The following is a 25,602-nucleotide window of genomic DNA, read 5'->3' on the forward strand; positions in this document are numbered from 1 at the left end:
GCACCAACGAGGAATCAGCGACAAGTTATTGCCATACGTTTTCTGGAATTATATCGCTTGTTGCGTGACATTATGGCAGGTGTTTAAACACCAAGCCATTGTGTTCTTTCATACACAACCCATGCTAACGTATCGTGTCAATAACTCGTCTCATGGCTATATACCTACTTATGTCATGGTTTTATTTTTAGTTGGCCTAGAATTTGCATTGATTTATTTAACTAGGCAAGTCAGTTAAGGACAAATTCTTATTTTAAATGACGCCTAGGAACCGTGGGTTAACTGCCTTGTTCAGGGGCAGAACGACAGATTTGTACCTTGTCAGCTCGGCGATTCGATTTTGCAACCTTTCAGTTACTAGTCCAACGCTCAAACCACCAGGCTACCTGCTGCCCAGTGTTTGGAAGACTAGTGAACGCAATTGTGAATGAAATACGCCCCTGATTGTAGAGTATCTGTTTGGTTAAAAGACAATTATTCCAAGGACAGAACAGAAACTATTGTGGAATAGTACATGCATAATGGCAAAAACAAGCAAAAGCAAGAAGCTGGTAACAATTATACATTTTATTTGTGAAAAACGTCATATCCAAATGTTTACATATATTTATCTGTATATAAATAAAACGTAGTACTTTGCAAGTAATTAAAATGTCTATAATAGCCTCAAAAAGGACAACGATGGAGACAGATCTAGATTCTAGATACAAATTCCCCAATTGGAATCAACCAGTTGCGAGTCAAATAATTAAACAGAAGTTCACTATTAAAACAGAAGTTATACTATAAGAATCAGTCTTTAGGATTGCTGTCCAATCAGTAGTAACAGGGCGCCAACATCATGGGGTGAATTGGTTTTCCGTGAATCATCTGTTGCAAAGGGACTCTCTGAATGTGATGCGGGCAGAGCGCTTGTGTTCTCTGGGCGAAGGTGGGGAGCTGTCCACCAAGCGCTTGGTGCTGAAATGACGGAGCGGCGTAGACCAGTGGTGGCAGCAGAGATGGAGGAGGAGAAAAGAATTCTGGTCGCAGGTCTTGGACCTCGCGTTTCAGCTTCATCCTTCTGTTTTGAAACCATGTTTTCACCTGAAAGGAAATCATAAAATATGATACATTAGTGAATGCTAACGTTGTAATGGTGTTATTGATCAAACGATAAATCCAAGTCGTGAAGACATGTCCTAGCTCAGGCTGTGGCTTGTGCCCTCACCTGAGTTTCAGAGAGCTTCATTTTCTCAGCAATCTTTCTCCTCTGAGTTGTACCGAGATATTTGTGTTTGTTGAAGGTTCGTTCTAGTCTGCAGATCTGATCAGAGGTGAACTTGGTTCTCATCCTGCGGTGTAGTGTATACTCGCCCTCGCTATCGTCCCCCACCTCGCTCTCAGAGCCCGTCGTGTAGCCACAGCTATCTGGAAAGGTAAACAAACAAACTATTGTCATTCATTCATCCAGAAATCACAAGTAGGCGTATATGTAACACACTCCAACATCAAATGCTCAAATCGATTGTTTTGAGGGTGGAAATTATACACGTACTGTTTGGAGATGATGGAGTGTAGTCGTCTTTAGTAGCAAGCTCGTTCATGTCGACATGAAGTATCACTTCAGTAGGTTCTTTTGGCTCAACTGTAACTTGATTATACGTTGATGGAGCCCGGGGAACAACTACACAAGGCATGCGAGACCTTGTCCTGTCATATGTTGTGTCTTCTTCGATGTCCACTTGGTCCGTTGAAGTGTGGTAAAAACTTTGAGATAGCCATTCTACTGAGAAGTTCGCCATGGTGTGGCCTCTTGTTGGTGCGATGTGGTGGTCTGTTGTAAGGCCTCGGGTCCTCGCTCTATATAGGAGACACCCCACTGTATTTGCATATGCAAAGGACTCTCAACCGAACGATAAAAAAACGTGATGGTCGGTGTTAATGGAAATTAATAGATGTTGCAATTGTGGTTTTTTACAAGTTCAGTGGCCTCGTTGATGTGTCCCGGCGTCACCATGTCTGAGTAGGCTATGAAACTCGTCTTGAAGGTATAGCCTCCTAGTTGCCCATCTCAGAATGAAATTATTTAGGCATGTCAATTACTAAAGAGTATGACTTTATTATAGGCCATTATGAGATTAGAGTAGACGGGGTTAAACACAATTGTAGGCCACTGCTTTGATTATATTACATTATTTCATTTGGAAAAGTAAATATTTTTTTTTTTAAATCTGTCAATAGCATTGGAATGATTTATTGATAGCCTACAATAATCTAATGGGGAAATGTATAGGCCCTATATATCCATGCAATGCAAATATTACCCCAAAATGTATGATGGCATACGGCCTTTTTCTACATGTAAATGTTCTCTATTGCGCTGATATTCTATGGGGCCAGGCTACTGTAACTATCATTTGTGAGACCATCGTTCCAGACGTAGACAGAAGCGCCCAGCTGTCTGCTCACCAACATGAAGCTGATTGCTGATGAGGACCACTTGTAGGTCTGACACAGTGGGTGTGATTGCTGTCAGCATGCCTAAACGGAGAATGAAAGAACCACATTCGATCTCTGTTTACTTGTGAATTTGAAAAGGCATTTGCTTTAGGCCCCTGGCGAATCGTGAATCTCAAGCAACACTGTTCCATAGCAGGTCTCAATGCAGTTCTTATATTTCATTCATCACAACAACATCACTGTACTTCTTCATAATCCCTGCACTGTTGGAGCTAGAAACACAAGCATTTCCCTCCACCTGTGATGACATCTGCAAATTTATGTACGCGACCAATAAACTTTGATTTGATTGAATTGCATAATATAGCATACAGTAGTTACTCTCTATATCGTATCTGTCAGTATGGGTGGTTTTGTGATCTGGTCTACCACCTTTAAATGATCACGCTTCAATTGATTCGTTTATGGCCAACTGGACAATGACTGGTTTTCACATGTATTTATACAGACAAAGTTGTCCTATCTATTTCCTACTTCAAGACATGGGGTCTCAGCAATCGTATCACATAATCCCAGTGTTACCTCAGGCTCAACTTCAACCCTGAGATCGGACTATTTAGCACACAAAACCCCAGACTCTCTGGAGCCAGTCCCTAGGGCTCATGTGGTAAGTGTAAACTCATCAATGACAGGCTCAATTAGGACTAATTGTTGACCATGATCTCCCCGTTAGCTAACATTTGAAGTGCCGCATTAGAGACAAACAGAATTAGTTGACGCGCATATGAAAGCACAGTATGTGGGCCACTGCTGTGGTGGACAAGAGAGGGAAGTGACGTAGATGATACAGCCTAAAATGTAGCTGTTCTGTCAGATTTTCATTGATTCGTGGATAAATTAATCACGGTTACCACGCTATATGCAAAGGCCAATACATAATTCGTTTTGTAGGCCAAAGATTTGTTACCTGGTAGTCATGGGCCAACATCAGGAAGAGTAGCTGCTGCCTTGGCAGTTTTGGCTTACAGCTCTGTTCAACAGCGTCTACGCTAATCTCATAAAGGCCTATAATGAAGTCATACTTTTTAATAATTGAAATGCCTAAATAATTTAATTCTCAGATGGGCAAGTAGGAGGCTATACCTGACAAGACGGAGTTAATGGGGATCCTTAATAAATACAAAACATACAAATATCACTGTTGGTTCATGTAAGTAAACATTTCACGGTAAGGTCTACACTTGTTGTAGTCGGCGCATATGACAAATACATTTGATTTGATAAGGGAAGCTACCAGATTGACAACTCTGGCCCAAGAGCCAACCAACTGATCCCCAAGCACACTGCGTTTCGTGACCCTGGAGCGTCTATTCTTGAACGATAGATCAATGTGATCTATTCATGGTACCCCTAATCATGTAATCAAAATAATGGGATCATCCTACATTGAACAGCATTTATTTAACCTGTCCATATGGCCCTTGACAGCAACTATTGTCGCTGTCAAACTTGGAAATGTTGACATTGCATACGAAAGTAGAAAAGTAAGGTGATATAAGATTGACTTTATTGAATTATAAATATACTTTTAACATCTGTACATCTTTAAAGAAAAAGAAAAGAAAAAAATCACTTCCAAGAAGAAACAACAACTAGATTGCACTTGATTTTAAAGTGTTAGAGTGGAAAGTTCAGTCTGTAGCTTAATGTCCTTAGTAGAAATGTGCGAACGGATGTTGATGAGAAACCATCTGTTCCATGGGGATCTGTTGCACCATGGGCTGGTATATCACGTGGTTTGCAGCGGGGGAGAGTTGCTGTTCACCGAAGCCGTGGTACTGAAATGGTCGCATGGGCTGGAACATCATCTGAGACTGAACTGGGTACTCTGCGCGCAAGTCTTGGAGCTCCCTTTTCAGTTTCATCCTCCTGTTCTGAAACCAAGTTCTCACCTGAAACATAACATGAAAATGGATCAGAACCAAATGAACACTAATGTAATCGAATGAAATATAAATACACATTGTATAGGCCTAATGACAATAATGTGCATACCCACTGGGAACAAACGGGTTGAGTCAACGTTGTTTGAACCAACGTGGAATAGACATCCGTGTCCAGTGGGTACTCTACATTTAGTTTATTTTCTTACCTGAGTTTCAGAGAGGTTCAACTTCAGTGCCGTTTTGACTCTTTCTCCAGCATCTGGATATTTGTGCTTGGTGAAAATCTTCTCCAGCTTTTCTATCTGCTCCGGTGTGAACCTAGTACGCACACGTCGTTGGCCCCCGTCTCTCTCTCCCTCGCTCGCCTCTTCCACAGAGGGACATTCCGAGGAGGCAGCCTCACTGTCATACCCCGAGGTGTACCCGCTTTTTTCTGAAACTGTGATAACAGTTGTCAGTGAATACACTTCAATAAAACACCACCATTAATCATGTAAAATATATGTTTTATTGTTATTATTATTGTATCGTATAGTAAATTGTACTTACGACTTGGGGAAGAGCATGTTATCGGATGCAGAGGTGAGCTCAACCTGGATTCTAGATTTTGGGGTTCTTCATTGGAATCCGTGAGTTCAACCCTCGTGGTCTTTGGTTTTGGTTGGAGGTAGACCTTGTTATAAAATGTTGGCGGTTGAGGCTGGACCATACAAGGAACATGGGGTCTGAAGTAGGTTGGTATAGTATCCACAGGTCCTTCTTTCGGGTTGGTGTTGTGATTGCTCTGTGCGAGCCAGTCTACAGAGAAGACCTTGACCATGTTTGCTTCTAGGAGCCCTGTGTTGGTCAGCATACTATCTAAGGAGGGTCAGAGAATGTTGTGACAAGACCTGTTGAGGGCCCTCCATATAAAGTCCCGACCAACTTAAGAATTTGCATCTGCAAAGGCGTGTTAACGCCTGATCGATTCCCAGTGATTGAGGCCTAATGCCTCGTTGTTGAAGCCTTTACACATCCTGTGATTGTGTGAAAGCCTGGCGCCACCACGTCTGTGAGAACCAGTTGAGCTCATGCATTTGTCTGCCTTGGCTGAAAGTATAGCGAAACATCACACACAGAGGCGGAGAGTCCTCCTCTGCATCATAGTTCAAAGGGTATTATATGTTGACACAAACGCCTAAGGTGTGTGTATTTAATAAAACTAAGAACTTGAGGTTTAAGTTGTATTCCAGAACGAGTAGTTCGCACTGAAAACAGCAGACAAATTAAAAACACTATCTAATCAAGATAACAGGATTTGCCATAGGCCTAGGACCTAATAAAAAGGAAACCTCAATAGGACCTAACCTGTAACACCATGCTGCAACACAAGTTAGTGAGACGTGACACCAGAGGTGGCACCACAGGTTCCAGAGTGCTGGGGTGATCTTTGTTCCTGGGGCCAATAGTTTATCCTGATCTGGTAACCTAAACAGGTAAAACTCCAGACCTTCTACAGTATTACGTGATTAATCAGTTGTAAAAAAGGTTTTATATGGGCTATGATGGGACCAGAGTTTTTCTAATCAAGTCACATGGTAAAAAAAAAAAAAAGTATTGGCAAAACTCCTGGCCTTGGGGAGGATGAAACCCCTGTCAAACTGCAGCAACCTTGTACTTGTTCATATTCATTCTATTTTAAAGCTAGACTAACAGGGGTGTTTCCTTTAGCCTACACAGAAACAGTGACAGCAACATGATTGGACAATATAAGTGCTTTGTGCATGTTTGCATCATGTAGGCCTGCCCTACGCAAGTTTAGGCCTAATAACTCCCAGTCTATTGTGATTATTGATTCAATTTGGGCTGACTAGGCTACCTAGACCTTTTAAATCCAAAATGATTGACAGAGAATTTGTGCACGAGTTGACAAATCATGAGGCTAATCGGTCTAAAAACAGCCCTTTGCCCCTCCCTTTAACGCTTTTGCGTCAATATCTTTCATTAAACTAAACCAAAAGTGGTGGAGCTCTGCCCACACCTGATTGAAACGTTTTCTGCCGGTCCAGGATCGTACGCATACATTTCAGGCAATCACTGTGGCCTCTAGGATTTTATGGGAATGGAATGCTATTTTATAATCCTTTATAGTTGACCACTTTGAAATACATTATTTAAATGATTTTACACAATATGCAATATAACCACCAACATTGTTCAGCCTGCAGTCCGATCATTTACATCATTCCTTTCTAAATATCAGCCCCTTTCCACGACACTAAAATCAAATGTAAAGCAAAGGCAAGTAAAATACTGCTCTAATGGTTTAGCATTAACACCTCTTCGATACCCCGGTGAGCACTGGCGCCACTGGCCCAATAGACAGCATTTGGCGCAGTCGGTTTAAACATTACAGATCAAAGGTATTACAGTAGCAACACAATCAGGTTTGATTGTAATGTAAATAGTGGAGAGCAAGCTGTAAAGAAGTCTGAAAAACGCCTACAATGGCTACAGCACATGTGGTTTTGCATAGCTTACAACTGCGTAAAGTATCCCCAAATAGGCCTATCCAAAATTGCATTCCAGACAGATGTTATCCAGAAAGAATGTCCAAAAACGTCTAGAAATGGGAAGTTGAAGAAATTTGGTCAACCCAAAATGATCCAACCAGGCCAATGTCGCCAGGTGTCCCTTCTCTCTGTATGGCGAAGCCCTTCACGTGTTTCAGTCTCTTCAGATGGAATACCCCCAGCAGCTACGGGACAATAACCCTAAAATGATCGCTTAGCTATGACAATGCAGATAAGGATATATTGAATGTCTCCTTTATCGATGATCTGACTATTGCTTCTCAGCCTCCCAATTACGACCCTTTATCTCGTGTGCTTTGAAGAGGTGCCCTGATCCCGTCAGATAACAATGGAAGCTGTCCGTTCCTCACGGGACGCCGCCGGGGGAAGTCGCTTCCATACAGAGCATATTTCCTCGCCTCTGTGGCAACGTCCTTAGTAGTCGGAGACAAATTGGACGCACAACTATAACACCCCCGACACACGCACACAATGAGTCTGCCACTGTCGCTACCTCTCCGATCCTCGGTGATCAGGTAGTTTTTGTTTGTTTGTTGTATTGCTATAAATCCATACAAAAACATAAGTAGGATACAATACATATTTTCATACATTGAGTTTGCTTCTCATTTTATTAAAGCATGGTGGGCTACATTCTCGTCCCCTGGTTGATGAATTATATAGAAATCATGAACTTTTCTTTCAGTCAGAAAATATATGAACATATGTGGGAAAACACGAAAAATGGGCATTTGGCATAAACTAACATATTTAGCACATTTACATCAGACTCTGAAACATGAAAGATTACAAGGTAGCTTACTTTGCGTTTTTAGACGCTTGAAATAGTGCCAGGAGGCATACAATAATTGTAACTACAGCACTTAATTCTCATATTAAATACATAATTTAAACGATAATTAACTTAATAAGATGTCAATGTGCTAAATATGGTAGTATTATTATGCAAATGTGTATTTTTTGTTTTGACACATGCATGGTATGTTCATATATTTTCTGACTGGGGGAAAAAAAGACGATTTCATGATGTTTTAGCATTAATCAACCTCAATCTGTTAAAATATTTATTGTAGTTGTTTCAATTAGTTTGCAAATCACATGTTTAGAAAATAATCTAATTTCACTTTTGCAAGTATGACTATGCAACAATTTGTTGCCTATATACACCGTAGTTACATTGCAACATTAACGTTTGTTTTAAAAACAGTTAGTGTATGGAACTATAGCAATTATTCAGGTATTTGAAATCATTTAGTCGTAATAGCATAATACATCATGATTTTGATATTTTTTTTGTATCTTGAAATGCTGTAATTATCATGTCAAATAGCCATTGGCAATGTATTTGAAATTGTGCTCCGGAGGGATGAAAATGGTCATTAGCTATCTGTGGTTGTATCAAAATATCTAATTTAGCTATAATACATGAGTACACTCAGTGAATTAAAGACATTAAGTCAACTCATTATGAAACATTGTTGCACATTATCATCATTATGTTGTCTCAGGAGACTAGCGATTAAAATTTGTGTAAGAGAAACGCGAGCATCCATATGCATCCACCAGAAGGATTTTTAAAAGTCCCATACTGTTTTCTACTCTCCTCATCCCAATATCAACAACAACAAAAAACATTCAACGTTTCACCTGACATTGTAGCCCGCTTTGGAGAGAATCAATGAGTTGGATGTGCGCGGTGGGTTGTCAGTGCAATGTGGGAGGTTGAGCTGGATTCTTACAAAAAAAAATTATTACCAATAAAGAGAGAAAAATGAACAGTTTTCCCAGACACCCACCCAGTCCCTGCTACTAATGGAACCCAGTGGGGTGTGGAGGGGATGGAGTCTGTTGAGTAGTTGTCTGACCAGGGCTAGGAATAGGTCCTCTCTGTCCATATAATCATATTCATTATGACTTAATAGACCAAATTGATCCTAGATCAGCAAGGATGTGGGTCACTGGAAGGTGGCCTTCACCCTCTTCAGTGTGTCCTGGATCCTGCGGGTGTGTCGGTCAGCGGGGTTGTGGTAGAAGTTGGCCTCGTTGTCTGCAGCCAGCAGGGGGATGTCACAGCCGCCGAGGTGGGCTATTCTTAGTCTTATGTAGGCCTGCAGCCCCGGGTCAGGCGTGAAGGAGTACACCATCTCCTGGAATGCATGCACTTGACTCACCACCTTGGCTATGGTCCTGGAGAGTGAGGAAGGAGAGAGCAGGAGAGAGAGAGAGAGAGAGAGAGAGAGAGAGAGAGAGAGTGTGGGGGAAAGAAGCAGATAAAGTGGCAGAGAGGGGTGACAAGAAAGTACAGGAAATGAGGACAAATGCAGCGGTAAAAGTTGGGGCCACCATGGAGATGGAGAACAAGACAGACAGAGAGAGAGTGAAAAGGAGAAAAATGAGTTTGCTATTGTTCATCTGCGGCAGAAACATAAACATAGTTTGCCACCCCTTTATCTGAACACTTGCACAATATACAGTAAGTGACCTGATTTCCAGAGTAGTCGGGGAACCTAGGGTCTATCATAACCAGCTGTGATGCTGCCTCTCACCGTGACCCTTATGACCACAGCATCTGTCAACATCGATGCGTCTCGGAGCACCTGGTGTGCCACATCTCCTAATATCACACCCCATCCCCGATACACCATCTGGCTGTGTGCTAGCTTTAGTAGAGGAACCCAAATCGTACACGACTGCCACAGAATAAGCAGCTGTGTCATTATCGTCCGCCGCGACTTTCTGTGAACCCAGCATCTGGCCGCCATATTTGAGTGGGTAGAAGGACACAGGGAAACTTGTTTGATGGCAATTTGGCCCACTTCGTTACATCGAGGGAGAAAGTTAATCTCAAGTTTATGCCGTTTATCAATGAGTGTCAGGTTGATATCGCTGTCAGTGCAAAGGTGACCAAAATTAATCTCAAATGTAGATACATCCAAATAAACGCTATAGGCAAGTATTTTGAGTGTATAGGCCTTGTGTAGGCTACACGATTTTCTAGACTCAGATTAAACATAATCCTGGGCATGTATTCACAAAGCATCTCAGATTAGGAGCGCTGATCTAGAATCACATTTTCCCTGTCCATATAATCTTATTCATTGTGATCTAAAAGACTAAACTGATCCTAGATCACCACTCCTACTCTGAGACAGTTTGTGAATACAGGCCCAGGTGCCGGTTTCCCGGACCCTAAATAAGCCTAGTCCTTGATTTAAACCCACTTTCAAATACTCCATTCAGATTCTCCTTAAAACATCCTTTTAAGTCCACGACTTAATCTGTGTCCAGGAAACTGGCCCTGAGAAATTGCATTGCGTTCATTCACCTGAGTTTTGGCCACTTGTAGGCGCCACTGGTCAGAGTGAAGGCTCCTATCTCCAGCTGTTGGATGTGCATGGCCAGGATGTGGACAGCAGGGAGGGTGGGTCTCCTCCCCACATGCTCTCCTCCCATCAGACACAGGTTATCACTCTTCAGAAAGACCTGACAAAGAGGGAGGGGGAGGGGAGAGAGGGAAAAAAAGAGTGAGTGAGAGAGAGAAAGAGCATTCACAAACAGATGTCTTACTCTTCCACTGATTTATAACATTGATAAAGTTGAGCAAAATCCCTCCTCTTTGCAAGGTCGGCACGTGTACTGTGTGTTACTTGAGAATATTTTCCGTCGAGTTTGGTTTTATATGCGCAGCGGTCTAAGGCACTGCATCTCAGTGCAGTCCCTGGTTTGAATCCAGGCTGAATCACATCCGGCTGTGATTGGGAGTCCCATAAGGCGGCGCACAATTGGCCCGGCGTCGTCCGGGTTTGGCCGGGGTAGGTTGTCATTGTAAATAAGAATTTGTTCGTAACTGACTTGCCTAGTTAAATAAAGGTTAAATAAATAAAAATAAATATATAACCAGTGGTGGAAAAAGTCCTAAAATGTTATACTTGAGTAAAAGTAAAGATAACTTAATAGAAAATGACTCAAGTAAAAGTCACCCAGTAAAATACTACTTGAGCAAAAGTGTAAAAGTAGTTGGTTTAAATATTCTTAAATATCAAAAATCAATGAAATTGCTCAAATACAAATATACTAAGTATCAAAAGTAAAAGTTAATGATTTCAACCCCTTATATTATGCAAACCAAACTCAGCAACAAAAAAAACTTCCTCTCACTGTCAACTGCGTTTATTTTCAGCAAACTTAACATGTGTAAATATTTGTATGACCATAACAAGATTCAACAACTGAGACATAAACGGAACAAGTTCCACAGACATGTGACGAACAGAAATGGAATAATGTGTCCCTTTAACAAAGGGGGGGACAAAATCAGAAGTAACAGTCAGTACCTGGTGTGGCCACCAGCTGCATTAAGCACTGCAGTGAATCTCCTCCTCAATGACTGCACCAAATTTACCAGTTCTTGCTGTGAGATGTTACCCCACTCTTCCACCAAGGCACCTGCAAGATCCCAGATATTTCTGGGGGGAATGGCCCTAGCCCTCACCCTCCGATCCAACAGGTCCCAGACATGCTCAATGGGATTGAGATCCGGGCTCTTCGCTGGCCATGGCAGAACACTGACATTCCTGTCTTGCAGGAAATCATGCAAAGAACGAGCAGTATGGTTGGTGGCATTGGCATGCTGGAGGGGCATGTCAGGATGAGCCTGCGGGAAGGGTACCACATGAGGGAGGATGTCGCCCCTGTAACGCACAGAATTGCGATTGCCTGCAATGACAACAAGTTCAGTCCGATGATGCTGTGACACACTGCCCCAGTCCATGTCGGACCCTCCACCTCCAAATCGATCCCGCTCCACAGTTCAGGCCTCAGTGTAACGCTCATTCCTTCGACGATAAACGCGAATCCGACCATCAACCCTGGTGAGACAAAACCGCGACTTGTCAGTGAAGAGCACTTTTTGCCAGACCTGTCTGGTCCAGCGACAGCGGGTTTGTGCCCATAGGCGACGTTGTTGCCGGTGATGTCTGGTGAGGACCTGTCTTTACAACAGGCCTACAAGCCCTCAGTCCAGCCTCTCTCAGCCTATTGGGACAGTCTGAGCACTGATGGAGGGATTGTGCGTTCCTGGTGTAACTCGGGCAGTTGTTGTTGCCATCCTGTACCTGTCCCTCAGGTGTGATGTTCGGATGTACCGATCCTATGCAGGTGTTGTTACACGTGGTCTGCCACTGTGAGGACGATCAGCTGTCCGTCCTGTCTTCCTGTAGAGCTGTCTTAGGCATCTCACCGTACAGACATTGCAATTTATTGCCCTGGCCACATCTGCAGTCCTCATGCCTCCTTGCAGCATGCCTAAGGCACGTTCACACAGAAGAGCAGGGACCCTGGGCATCTTTCTTTCTGTGTTTTCCAGAGTCAGTAGAAAGGCCTCTTTAGTGTCCTAAGTTTTCATAACTGTGACCTTAATTGCTTACTGTCTGTAAGCTGTTAGTGTCTTAACGACCGTTCCACAGGTGCATGTTAATTAATTGTTTATGGTTCATTGAACAAGCATGTTTAAACCCTTTACAATGAAGATCTGTGAAGTTATTTGGATTTTTACGAATTATTTTTGAAAGACAGGGTCCTGAAAAAGGGACGTTTCTTTTTTTTTGCTAAGTTTAGATGGCCCAATTTTAATTTACAGATAGCCAGGCGCAAACACCAACACTCAGACATTAATTTACAAACAAAACATGTGGGTTTAGTGAGTCTGCCAGATCAGATGCAGTAGGGATGACCAGGGATGTTCTCTTGGTAAGTGCGTGAATTGGACTATTTCTGTCAAAAGTTAAAAAGTGCTTTTGGATGTCAGGTAAAATGCATGGAGTAAAAAGTACGTTATTTTCTTTAGGAATGTAGTGAAGTAAAAGTTGTCAAAAATAGTAAAAATATCCCCCAAAAACTACATAAATAAATACTTAAAGTATTTTTACTTGAGTACTTTACACCAGCCTTCAGCCATTCTGAAATGAGAATACGGTGTGATAGCACAAGATTAGTTTCTATCTAACAATCGTTTAAATAAATCAGTAAAAAAATGAATGTAACAAAATGCTGGCCAGCTGTGAGCATGTCACAGAATTTCACACACAGATGTGCTGCTTGAAGGTGTTGTTCTTTCGGTTTATTTGCCTGAAGCCCCACGTCTCTGGTACAGCAGAGGGCACACACACACACACACACACACACACACACACACACACACACACACACACACACACACACACACACACACACACACACACACACACACACACACACACACACACACACACACACACACACGCACACACGCACACACGCACACACGCCTCACCTGCACGGCTCGCAGATCCTCAAGGACCTCACACACCTTGGTAGACAGATGTTTCCAAGCCTATCGGCAAGAGAAGAGGTGTTTCATTTAGCAAGAACCAATAAATCTGTCTCACACTTACGGAAGCTTTACTCCCTTAAAGTTCAGCATTGACTAGAACAGGTAGAATATTATTAGAACATGGAGAAACAACAAGAACACATCAATTTCAGTTGTTACACTTACACAGTTAAACCGGACGTTTCTGTTGCACTTCATGGGGTAAGCACCCATTGTCGGTGCTCTTACTTCCTCCTACATCTTGTTGCAACACAAATTCTGATGTTCTGGCTTCCATAACCGCAGATTAAAAGAGACATTTCCCTTCATTAAGGGCCTAAGAGGTACGTTACTTTACAAACGTTCCACCTGTCTCTGTAGAATATATTCTTTTTTTCATGGGGTGATTCCGAAATGGCTCTGGTCAAAAGTAGTGCAGTACAGCATGTAGGGAATAGAGTGGCGTTTCAAACGCAGGCACGCAGACTTACCGGTAATTGCCTGACAATCACATTCTCCAGGCCTCCAAGGACCTGCATTGCCGTGGCAAAGTCTCTTGACTCATAGCAGTGTTTGGCAATTAGGAGAAACTTGGTGAGCAAAGCCGCTTGGATCTGCAGCAAGAAAAGAAGACGAGAGATCCGATGGTCATGCATTCACACAAATCATTATAGAAAACAAAGAATACATCATATAAGTGCATCTGATGGCTCTCGTGTAATTAGATTCAATGGACAATGACTGACTGTGAATTAAAATAAATGATGTGTGTGTGTTCAATGAATGAATGATGCACATCGATATAGAGATCACACCGTACTGTCCAACAGAGTTGTAGCCTCATTACTAGTAGATCTCACCTTTAACGAATTACAGATGACGATTTCTGCAGAGACCCAATTGGAGACGCTGTCGGCATATCTCAGTAGCTGTTGGAGGTGGCTGTCATGTGGAGTCCCTTCATTAACAAATAGACTGCTGCCCTCTACTGGAGGAACAGAGTGTGACGCATGTCTGTGGCAGAAGACAGGCAGTCAGACGAGAGACTGGGCTGTAGATGAATGGTTTATTTTATGTCACAGAAATTGTCAGGGATGCAGTGGCTGACTGGAACGAATGTCTCATTATCTAGCAAGTGATAATGTGTTCAGATTATGCATTCTGGTGTACTCATTTGGTACTTCAAACAAATTTGACTGAAAAGCCACTGAAATATTTGGAGCGCAGGGAATATTTACTCACTTGGTGACACTAACAGCTTTGTCCCTGACTCCTTGAGATTTAGAGTTGAGGAAATGAATTGGGTGACAGCCTTGAAACATTTCCTGCATTTGGAGAAAGAAAAAAAAGAAGAAGTTTATTTTACACATTTATCTGCTAAATGACTCAAATGTAAATGTAAATAAACACTGTAGGTCTGTGAATCTGTTTTAAATTTGTAAAGGAGTGATTTGTCTCCACCTCGTGTTTATAAATGACAATGTTTGTGGGTGAGTGTGACTGCATGAGAGAGGTAGAAATTGTATGCCTGTGTATATGTTGCAGCAGGATGATTTGGTGGGCTGTGCATGTGTGCATGTCAGTGTGTACCTGCTGCAGTAGAGTGAGTTGCTGTGCCGCGTGGTGGGCACTGTGTTCACTCTGACTAAAGGGGTGTCTCTCCTCGCTTCTGAGGCAGGCACTGGAGATGTCATCCATTAGGGAGGTGTAGTAGGGCCGGGGCAGGGCTGCTGCTATGGAGTAGGCCTTGTCTTTAGGCTGGGTCGACTGGGGCTCAACCACCCTGGATATCCTCCACTGGAAGCTCTACAGAGATACATCAACTTAGAAAGGTTCTGGCTTTGAATACATACAGTGCCTTCAGAAATGATTCAGACCCCTCGACTTTCCCCCCCATTTTGTTGTGTTACAGCCTCAATTTAAAATGGATTACATTTAGTGTCACTGGCCTACACACAATACCCCATAATGTCAAAGTGGAACTATGTTTTTAGAAATGTTTATGTCTTGAGTCAATAAGTATTCAACCCCTTTGTGATGGCAAGCCTAATTATGTTCAGGAGTAAATATGTTTAACAAGTCACATAAGAAGTTGCATGTGCAATAATAGTGTTGAACATGACTTCTGAATGACTACCTCATCTCTGTACCCCACACATACAGATCATTTGTAAGGTCCCTGGTCGAGCAGTAAACTTCAAAGACAGAATCAACCAACGTTTCGCAAAGAAGGGCACCAATTGGGTAACAAAATCCAAAGCGACACTGAATAGCCCTTTGAGCATGGACAAGTTATTAATTACACTTCGGATGGTGTATCATACACCCAGTCACTACAAAGATACAGGCATCCTTCCTAACTTAGTTGCCGGAGAGAAAGGAATCCGCTCAGGGATTTTACCCATGAGGCAAATGGTGACTTTAAAACAGTTACAGAGTTGAATGGCTGTGATTGGAGAAAAATGATGATCGATCAAAAACATTGTAGTTCCTCCACAATACTAACCTAAATGACAGAGCGAAAAGAAGGAAACCTGTACAAAATAAAAAATATTCCAAAACATGCATTTTGCAATAAGGCACTAAAGTAAAACTTTTTTAAAAATGTGGCAATGAAATGCACTTTATGTCCTGAATACAAAGTGTTATGTTTGGGGCAAATCCAACAACACATCACTGAGTACCACTCTTCATATTTTTAAGCATGGTGGTGGCAGCATCATTTTATGGGTATGCTTGTTATCGGCAAGGAAGAGGAAGTTTTTTGCTGGATAAAATTAAATGGAATAGAGCTAAGCACAGGCAAAATCCAAGAGGAAAACCTGGTTCAGTCTGCTTTCCAACAGACACTGGGTGACAAATGTACCTTTCAGCAGGACAATAATTTAAAGCACAAGGCCAAATATACATTAGAGTTGCTTACCAAGACAAAACTGAATGTTCCTGAGTGGCCCAGTTCCAGTTTTGACTTAAACCGGCTTTAAAATCTAAGGCAAGACTTGAAAATGGCTGTCTAGCAATGATTAACAACCAACTACACAGAGCTTAAAGAATTTGAAAAAGAACAATGTGCAAATATTGTACAATCTAGGTGTGCAAAGCTCTTAGAGACTTACCAAGAAAGACTCACAGCTGTAATCACTGCCAAAGATGTTTCTAACATGTATTGAATACTTATGTGAATACTTATGTAAATTAGATATTTCTGTATTTAATTTTCAATACATTTGCAAACATGTTTTCATTTGGTCATTATGGGGTATTTTGTCTAGATGGGTGAGAGAGAAAAATATTTAATCCATTTTGAATTCAGACTGTAACACAACAAAATGTGGACTAAGTTAAGGGGTATGAATACTTTCTGAAAGCACTGTATATACGTCGCTGTACTGATTAGGGCACACACTGTGGTTCTTATTGGACAAGTCCAGGTAGTCCCTCATTTACTCAGTCCCTTTTCTTCCCTTTGGTGCCAATGTTTGATGCTAATGTAACATATTATTCACGTAATGAATACAACGCAGCTCTGACGGTCCCCATCAGTTGAAATACATAGAGTAAAAGGATTATTTTTGAGCCAGACAAACTTCCAGTACTTTGATCCAACCATTTTCTTTTCTGGCAAGAAAAACATCAACATAACAGTACACTCATAATAATCCTTTTATGGACCTTCCTTCCAGGGTACTCAATAGCTGATTTTCTGCATAAGCTATGGGCAGACAGTGCGCCATCATCCTCCTGCATGCTGATTGGGCTCCCACAGCCTTGGCTCCACCTCTTCCTGGGAGACCTCTGAAGAGCAGTCAAAAGCCTCTCTCCTCTACTGTCTACTGGAGACACCTAAATAAGAACCAGATCATTACAAAACCCATCCTTCAGAGTATTGCATGTCTAAACACTGAAAAATAGACAAGAGCAACAACACTGCTACAGATTTCGCTAATTAGTTGACATTTACATCATTTAGCAGATGCTCTTATCCAGAGCAATTAGGATTAAGTGCCTTGCTCAAGGGCACAGAGATTTTTCACCTAGTTGGCTCGGACAAGCAAACCAGCAAACATTTGGTTACTGACCCAACACTCGTAACCGCTAGGCTTCCTGCCGGACCAGTTGAGACATTAATCCAATGATTAATTTCTTGAGTGACTGGATTTAGCTTTTTTGTGATGAATTGATGATTGATCAGCTCTGTAATTACTTCAGTGGTGAGGAAGTTTTCCAGGGTCATCAGCAGGCTGGACTTGAGGCTGAAGTCCACCATTATGTAGTCAGTCAGCCAGGTTTGCAGCACGTCCAGACTCCGGTGGTACACCTTAGCACTGTCCCCTGACCCATCTGGACCACCTCTGGTAGAAAAAGGAATGTGAAGATCACACAGAAGCACAGAAATAGAATATCTAGACCGGACATTCTAGTTACACAGATCATCTTCAATGTATTTAAAAGGTGAAAATTAGCTATAAAAAAGATGTCATTATTACAAAAGAGTAAAATTAATTCTGGCTAGCTACTTCCTCTGAAAATTCCTCTGAAAATAGAGTTGATTTTCTGCCCGGGTCAGGCCTGATATTCTGAGAAGTGATTCAGGCCTGGGGTTTCATGATTTCATGTTTTCATGTTTTGAGACCAACTCTACTGTAGGGGGGAAAAAACATATGTCTGTAGTCACTCTCCCTCTCCCTCTGTGTGCTAGACATGAGTCTGCAACTCGCTCCAGCTATCTATCCCAGCCCACAACCCAACTTCCTCTAGAGCACCTGTCAAACTCATTCCATGGAGGGCCGATTATCTGAAGGTTTTCGCTCCTCCCTTGTACTTGATTGATGAATTGAGGTCACTAATTAGTAAGTAACTCTCCTCACCTGGTTGTCTAGATCTTAATTGAAAGGAAAAACCAAAAATCTGCCAAAAAAAAGGAAAAAACAAAAGAATCAGACACTAGGTACTCCATGGAATAAGTTAGACACCCCCGCTCTAGAGCAACATTTCTCAATCCACATTTTTGTTCTCGTCTACCCCAGAACAGCCACCCGTCCAGCTGGCGCTGCTGTTGTTCATTCTGGGCTTTACAACTGATGAAAAACAAAAGAAGAGGAAAACAGAACTAGAATTGGAGGCAGGTTTGTCTTGATTTTCAACATTCCTTGAGTGAACTTAAGATCCATTGAACCGAGTACTCAAGGGTCCACTCAAAAGGGCTAAAATCCAGTCTCCAAGCATGTTTCTGAATGAGCGTTTGTTATCGGCGGTTGCCATAGAGATTCTTGCAGTAGTAGAGAATGTGGTAGCAGAGTACCAGGAGTAGATTTCCCGATCTAAAGAGGAGAATGACCGGCTGCGAAGACTGTTGCAGATCACACCGGAGATAAAACTATGTAGAATGGACTCCCTCTGGTTCTCTCTTGCTGTCTCTAACGGGGTTAGCCCTGAGCAGCAGCACTGTGAACAGCAGTGGAGACCCAGTCTGGTGCAGTAGGACAGAGCCCACACAGATTAAGGAGAAACAGGAGGAACTCAGGACCAGTCAGCAGGAAGAGCAGCTTCAAGGGATTTTTTTTACACCAAAGACTCGATTTCACTCCTGCCTGTGTGAAAAGGGAATGTGATCAGGATGACCGAGAGGGACTAAGCCCTTGGTCTCCACCTTTTCGCACTGTGACCCACCTAATGGGTCTCCACATTCCTCGTGACCCTTCAGATAATCACAACAATGCCTCCAGTCACAGCTCAGTCGTAAGTAGCGACCCAGTAGGACTTGACATCAGCTACCATTAGATCCCGACCTTCCATTGTGTACAAAAACACCATTGAGATAACCCAACACCATGTCTAAAAAAAAACTCACCGCTGACTTGACTGTGGCAAATGCTTCCCTGAGATTGGTAGGCTGAAGACACACTTGAGGATTCACTTAGAGAAAAAAGTATATGGAAAACCTAACAAAACATATGACTCACAGGGGAGAAAACATTTAGCTGCGGTCACTGTGGGAAAAGCTTCACTCGCAAGGAGTCCCTAATGGGACGGCAGATAGCCAGTAACCAAAAGGTTGCTGGATCGAATCCCCGAGCTGACAAGGTAAAAATCTGTCGTTCTGCCCCTGAACAAGGCAGTTAACCCACTGTTCCCCGGTAAGCTGTCATTGTAAATAAGAATTTGTTCTTAACTCACTTGTCTAGTTAAATAAAGGTTAAATATAATACCTGAAAATGCATATAAAGTGTCACAGGAGAGAAATCATGTAACTGTGGGAAACGCTTCCATCGCAAGGGGACCCTGAACAGGCATATACTGTTTGCCCACAAAGAAAACAGTACAAAAAAATGTATAGAAGAATTTAAATGAAGGCAGCGAGATCTTCTCTCAGGAGATGGGAACAAAAAGGCAGAATATGGACAACACTGTTAGGAAAGCAAATGATTTCTGTGGGTTTCAGAAATTCATGTGCTGTGAATTTCCTTTTGTAAAACGTCCGATACAAATACAGTTTTATTTCATTTGAATGATGATGTAATCAGAGTATTGCAGAAAACGATGGAAAGGAATGGAAAAGCTGGCTAATTGAATTGTCTGGCACTATTCAATCAAACTTTGATAATATTCAGTTATTGCAACAAAGGACTTACATTCTGGATTCATACACTCAAGTAACAAATTCATAAACATGCTGGAAGAATGTTGGACTTATCCCAATCGCAGCTTACTGGTTTTGAATTATGTTGTCAATGTTAAACCATTTTGTCAAATTTTCATGAAGTAAAATGAATAAGACAAGTATGATAGAATGTAGCTCATTTTCAAAGGCAGCATTCACGCCAACATAATTATAGTTGTGCAAAAATGTGATCCTTGTTTAAACAGGCCCATGTTTACAGTTTTCTTATTTGACCTCATTCTAATGTTATGGAAGCAGAGGTGGCACGACAGGTTCAAAAGCGTAGTGATTCTTGAATGAATGGCCAATCATATTGCTCAAATACAAAATAGCACGACTTTTCTGCGTGTAGTCTTCAATAGTTTACAATGGCGGACTGCGAAAGAGCAGGTTCATTTTGAACTAAGAAGCAGAAATGTGCTGAGAAGTTACTGGTCCGGTAGATACTGCTGCTTCTAAAGTACTGGGGAAAATGCTGTTTCGCCACATTTTATACAGACAGTTATAGTAGTACTGCCAATTAGGCTTCATTTTTATTTTATAAGTGGCCATACATTTTCTTATTAATTTCTTCAATTAGCACTTTACCATAGACAATTATTAGACCAGACATTAATTCTACAGACTCAAAACCATAGAAATAGAACGACTAGAATGTACATTCCAATTATATTTCTATGCAAACACAGGGTGTCAGTCCACCATCCAAAGAGCATGAAAATCTATTTTGTTTTATGTCTGTTTCCATTTCTGCCACGGTAGCCTACATACCCTGCTGCTGCACTGGTGAATTTGTCCATCAGGAACTGAAGGAGTTCTTGAGGGGTACAGAAATAGCGGTACGTGTACAGGAACTGTTGGATGTAACCTTCCAATGGAGCATTTCTGTCAGAGGAGGAGTTAGAAAAGAGTTCAGTTTATCTGTTGAATGCAATATCTAAGCGATCGCACCACACATGTCTAAAAGAATTAGGACAAATCAGTGAAACACATTTGGATACAGATATAAATGAACAGAAATGTCTTATTGTGCCCTATGTAGGCATAAATTAATGTTACATTTTCTCAGCAATCAAAGGCATGATGATGGACAGTAAACTGTGATGCTCAGTTTAACACATTGACCACTAGAGGGCCACCATTTAAAACAGGGCTGCCCATTTCCAGTAGCCTCAAAGCCACCTGACCCTGCAAGCTTACATAAAATGATATCCGTGCAACGTTTTATGTAAGCTTGCAGGATAAGGCGGCTTTGCGAGGCTACACTTCCGGTCCTGGAGGGCCAAAACACCTCTGGTTTTCATCCTTCTAATCAGGGACTGATTCAGACTTGGGACACCAGGTGAGTGCAATTAACTACAAGGTAGAAACAAAAAACAGAAGTGTTTCGGCCCTCCAGAACGGGAATAGGAAAGCCCTGATTTAAACCATACTTGCTAATACACTGTTAACCACACTCATGGGTTTAATAGTTAATGTATTATTTTAACCTAAACCTTTTACTGTAACCTGATATATAGTTAGTGTTACCTGGCATAGAGGTAGGACATGAAATCCAGGGGTGTGGCGGCCTGTAGGCTGCTCTTCCCTGTCCCTGCCCCAGACAAAGACACCAATCCTAACACGGCAGGATCCTCTGAGGGCTGGAGATCCAGAGGGCTCCCTGGATCAGAGGCTGCCAGGGAGGGAAGGAGGGACACATCCACACCCCATTGATCCACACTCAGAACCTGACCAAAACAACCAGGCTCAGATATGAACCAACAATCCATCAGAACCAGTAACCAATCAATGATTTGAACCAACAACCAATCAGAACCAACAAACAATCTGTGATATGGGAGTGTACAGTGCAATGTACAGTGCATTCGGAAAGTATTCAGACCCCTTGACTTCATCCACATTTTGTTACGTTACAGCCTTATTCTAAAATTGATTAAATCGTTTTTTCCTTATCAAGCTACACACAATATCCCTTAATGACAAAGCAAAAACAGTTTCGAATTTTTTTGCAAATTTATTACAATTAAAAACAAAAATATCACATTTACTTAAGTATTCAGACCCTTTACTCAGTACTTTGTTGAAGCACCTTTGGCCTCGCGTCTTCTTGGGTATGACACTACAAGCTTGGCACACCTGTATTTTGGGAGTTTCTCCCATTTTTCTCAGCAGATCCTCTCAAGATCTGTCAGGTTGGATGGGAAGCGTCGCTGCACAGCTATTTTCAGGTCTCTCCAAAGATGTTTGATCGGATTTAAGTCCGTGCAATGGCTGGGCCACTCAAGGACATTCAGAGACTTGTCCCGAAGCCACTCATGCATTGTCATGCCTGTGCGTTTAGGGTTGTTTTCCTGTGGGAAGGTGAACCTTGGCCCCTGTCTGCGGTACTGAGCGCTCTGGAGCAGATTTTAATCAAGATTCTCTCTGTACTTTCCCCCATTCATCTTTCTCTCAATCCTGACTAGTATCCCAGTCCCTGCCACTGAAAAACATCCCCACAGCATGATGCTGCCACCACCATGCTTCCCCGTAGGGATGGTGCCAGGTTTTCTCCAGACATGACACTTGACATTCAGGCCAAAGACTTCAATCTTGTTTTCATCTGATCAAAGAATCATGTTTCTCATGGTCTGAGAGTCTTCAGGTACCTTTTTGGCAAACTCCAAGCAGGCTGTCATTTGCCTTTTACTGAGGAGTGGCTTCTGTCTGGTCACTACCATAAAGGCCTGATTTGTGGACTGCTGCAGAGATGGTTGTCCTTCTCCACCGGGGAACTCTGTCTTCGTCACCTCCCTGACCAAGGCACTTCTCCCCCAATTGCTCAGTTTGGCTGTGCCTCCACACAATCCTCTCTGCGCTCTATGGACATTTCCTTCGACCTCATGGCTTGTTTTTTGCTGTGTGGACCTTAATATAGACAGGTGTGTGGCTTTCCAAATCATGTCCAATAAATTGAATTTACCACAGGTGGACTCCAATCAAGTTGTAGAAACATCGCAAGGATGATCAATGGAAACAGGATGCACCTGAGCTAAATTTTGAGTCTCATAGCAAAGGGTCTGAATATTTATGTAAATAAGGTATCCGTTTTTTATTTGCAATAAATTTGCAAACATTTCTAAAAAGCTGTTTTCACTTTGTCATTATACAATATTGTGTGTAGATTGAAGACTAACATGTTTTATTTCATCAATTTTAGATGAAGGCTGTAACGTAACAAAATGTGGAAAAGGTCAAGGGGTCTGAATACTTTCCGAAGGCACTTTATGGCCTGCTTTGTGTTAGTATGTTGGGATTATTTCTGTTCAACCTGTCCGCACCTCCAGATATTTCTTTATAGAGTCTAGAAACTCCACTTTGGACCTCAACTCCTCAAGCTGGACTTTGAGTTTGGACAGCATCAACCTAGCATCCGAACCTTCAGCAGAAAAACACATTGAAATGGCGTGTTTATTTCTCTATGTATCAACCCCATAGTAGAAATTGTAAAAGTCATGAGGGATTGATTGGTACGTTTGTTTTTTCTCTCTTGATGGAGCAGCTTTTGGTAGAAATGTCTGGTCTTTTTCAGACTCTTCGTCTCGATCATAAGCTGCTGTTGAAGCTCCTACAAGTAGAACATTTAATGCATAAAACAAAGTAGACACCAAGCCATTCAGATCGTACACTTTAGAACTGTCAAGGGTTCTTTGGCTGTCCCTGGAGGAACCCCCTTTTTTTTTTCGTTGGGTGAAAATGTTGTCATAGCAGGGATAGCCGAAGAACCCATTATTAACCCTTTTCCCAAAGGTGTATATATATATTGTAATGAAACAGGCAGGGAGCAGGTCTCGAACCCTCGACCTCCTAGCCCGAGGTCCGGCGCGCTATCGACTGTGCCGCAAAAGCATGCTCAAGCGGCAGAGTCGATTTCCGCGCTTATAAACCCAGGGTCGTTACACTACTCCCTCCTTTCAAAGAGCGCGTCCTCGCGCTAGCTTGCGACTCTACGTCTTACAGGAACGCGCTCACCGGCCAAGCACACGCACTGTCGTGGATGCAAGGTCCGATCACTTCCGACACCAATGTAATGAAACAGCAGGGAGCAGGTCTCGAACCCTCGACCTCCTAGCCCGAGGTCCGGCGCGCTATCGACTGTGCCGTAAAAGCATGCTCCAGCGGCAGAGTCGATTTCCGCGCTTATAAACCCAGGGTCGTTACACTATATACAGTACATGAAGAGCCTTTTAAGCCCCGTTTCCACTGACACTTAAAATTAGGGCCAAATTGTCGAGGGAACCCCAGACCAGCGCAGCCCAGTTTCATAACCGGTGCCAGCTCGATTCGAATTCAGGCTGGTGACGCCGTTACTATGCAACCACCGGCTGATCACTACTGGATGCTGACAACTTTAAGCTTGCTCGTCTGGGCTTGTTGCTGTTAGCTAGCACATGGACAATCAGTACTGCAGTAGTCAGACATTACACGAATTACCACCATAGCTGGACCCTTCATACATTTTTGCACTACACAAACTTTTATGAGAACAGTCAGCCCTCGAATACTAGCTACCTAACGTTAGCTAGCAAATTAGAGTTGAAACAAGCTAGTTAGCTGGCTAATGTGGGCTAGCAGGACTTTTAGCAGGCCAGGTCGTATTGAAAGCTAGCTAGCTACATTATATCAAACCTGTCTGGTTTGCTTGGTTAGCTAGCTAGCTAATAGCCAAAGCCGTGGCAAGCAAGGTAGGAATTAAGCTAATTAGCTAGCCTGTTACGCTAGTGACAATACTAACTGTTTAGCTAGTTCATGTTAGCAAGCTAAATACATGGCTCTGAGTCTGGCTGGCACTGGTATGGGGTAACATTAGTTACAGCATGGTTAGAGGGAATTAAAAGCTAGTTAGCAACATTTGCTAAACCAGCTGCAGTCACATATTGGCTACCTAGCAACATGACATAATTTCTCATTTCTGGAGGCTGTGGTGGAAACAATTCGATCTAGCCAACCAAGGCAAGCCCAACCCGGGTTAACTTCAAAGTGCCAATGGAAACAGGGCTTTAGAGTCTACAATATAACACCGATATGGACCCATGGCTCTTAAAGAGCCACTGAACACGCTGATTAGCAAGCATGTTTATCTGTTGCTCATTAGAAAAACAAGATTTCAGTCTTGGAGGTGTGTTTCCTGACCGATTCCGCGTTTGGTTAATTATGTTTTTTCCCTCATGAGACATTGTAGACGCATAAGCCTATTTCACATCATCAAAATCACCAGAATTAACCTAATATAACTCAAGAAATCTGTAAATAATTTTGACGTTTTTGCAGAGGATGTTTTAGTTGCGCAAGTTTACATTACGTTTTTTGGTGCTCTATTTCTGAAGTAAATATATGTGTGACTTGTCTTATGTAAACAAAGTCGGAGCTGCCGGGCAGGTCTGTCTCACTGTCTATGCTATTTGATAGAGAGCAAACAACACAGCTGTTCACCCCCATGTTAGTGGGCAAATGGACATCGTCAAATCAAAACCCAACCTTCATTTACCCGTTGTGACGCACAGATGTTCCAAACTCCATTTTAGACAAGACTGACTTGATGACTGACTATTTATACTTTGTAGTACATTTTGACACTAGAATAACTGT

The 25,602-nt window shown here is 42.3% G+C and overlaps 3 protein-coding genes across 3 annotated transcripts in view; all 3 read right to left on the reverse strand.

Moving 5' to 3' along the window:
* Nucleotides 1-470: 470 nt before the first annotated feature.
* On the reverse strand, nucleotides 471-1,795 carry LOC139562618 (homeobox protein vent1-like). Its single transcript, XM_071380438.1, has 3 exons — nucleotides 1,538-1,795; nucleotides 1,211-1,410; nucleotides 471-1,086 (listed from the first exon to the last, which is right to left on the reverse strand). The coding sequence occupies exons 1-3, from the start codon at nucleotides 1,782-1,784 to the stop codon at nucleotides 817-819; spliced, it is 717 nt and encodes a 238-aa protein (XP_071236539.1). The 5' UTR covers nucleotides 1,785-1,795; the 3' UTR covers nucleotides 471-816.
* A 2,197-nt stretch (nucleotides 1,796-3,992) lies between these two features.
* Nucleotides 3,993-6,363, reverse strand: LOC139562094 (homeobox protein vent1-like). Its single transcript, XM_071379429.1, has 3 exons — nucleotides 4,938-6,363; nucleotides 4,595-4,827; nucleotides 3,993-4,394 (listed from the first exon to the last, which is right to left on the reverse strand). Exons 1-3 carry the CDS (start codon nucleotides 5,239-5,241, stop codon nucleotides 4,155-4,157), a joined length of 777 nt encoding a protein of 258 aa, XP_071235530.1. The 5' UTR covers nucleotides 5,242-6,363; the 3' UTR covers nucleotides 3,993-4,154.
* Nucleotides 6,364-7,577: 1,214 nt separating this feature from the next.
* Nucleotides 7,578-25,602, reverse strand: part of LOC139562093 (kinase non-catalytic C-lobe domain-containing protein 1) — a 57,225-nt gene continuing 39,200 nt past the window's right edge. The window contains 13 exon segments of the mRNA XM_071379428.1: nucleotides 7,578-9,148; nucleotides 10,287-10,444; nucleotides 13,272-13,331; nucleotides 13,802-13,924; nucleotides 14,171-14,324; nucleotides 14,553-14,635; nucleotides 14,901-15,116; nucleotides 16,983-17,153; nucleotides 17,515-17,662; nucleotides 20,743-20,856; nucleotides 21,502-21,701; nucleotides 23,295-23,392; nucleotides 23,488-23,581. Coding sequence (XP_071235529.1) covers nucleotides 8,917-9,148; nucleotides 10,287-10,444; nucleotides 13,272-13,331; nucleotides 13,802-13,924; nucleotides 14,171-14,324; nucleotides 14,553-14,635; nucleotides 14,901-15,116; nucleotides 16,983-17,153; nucleotides 17,515-17,662; nucleotides 20,743-20,856; nucleotides 21,502-21,701; nucleotides 23,295-23,392; nucleotides 23,488-23,581 — 1,851 coding nt within the window. The 3' untranslated portion in view covers nucleotides 7,578-8,916.

This window comes from Salvelinus alpinus, chromosome 32 (genome assembly GCF_045679555.1).
Source record: "Salvelinus alpinus chromosome 32, SLU_Salpinus.1, whole genome shotgun sequence".
In the NCBI taxonomy this organism is placed as follows: domain Eukaryota; kingdom Metazoa; phylum Chordata; class Actinopteri; order Salmoniformes; family Salmonidae; genus Salvelinus; species Salvelinus alpinus.

Bases quoted from the DNA above. Each gene is read 5' to 3' on its own strand.
- LOC139562094 (XM_071379429.1), bottom strand. From the start codon at position 5,241: ATGCTGACCAACACAGGGCTCCTAGAAGCAAACATGGTCAAGGTCTTC. The intron at 4,828-4,937 runs GTAAGTACAATT...CTGTTATCACAG, and splicing joins AACATGCTCTTCCCCAAGTC to TTTCAGAAAAAAGCGGGTAC. The intron at 4,395-4,594 runs GTAAGAAAATAA...GTTATGTTTCAG, and splicing joins TGAACCTCTCTGAAACTCAG to GTGAGAACTTGGTTTCAGAA.
- LOC139562618 (XM_071380438.1), bottom strand. From the start codon at position 1,784: ATGGCGAACTTCTCAGTAGAATGGCTATCTCAAAGTTTTTACCACACT. The intron at 1,411-1,537 runs GTACGTGTATAA...TTACCTTTCCAG, and splicing joins CACTCCATCATCTCCAAACA to ATAGCTGTGGCTACACGACG. The intron at 1,087-1,210 runs GTGAGGGCACAA...ATTTCCTTTCAG, and splicing joins TGAAGCTCTCTGAAACTCAG to GTGAAAACATGGTTTCAAAA.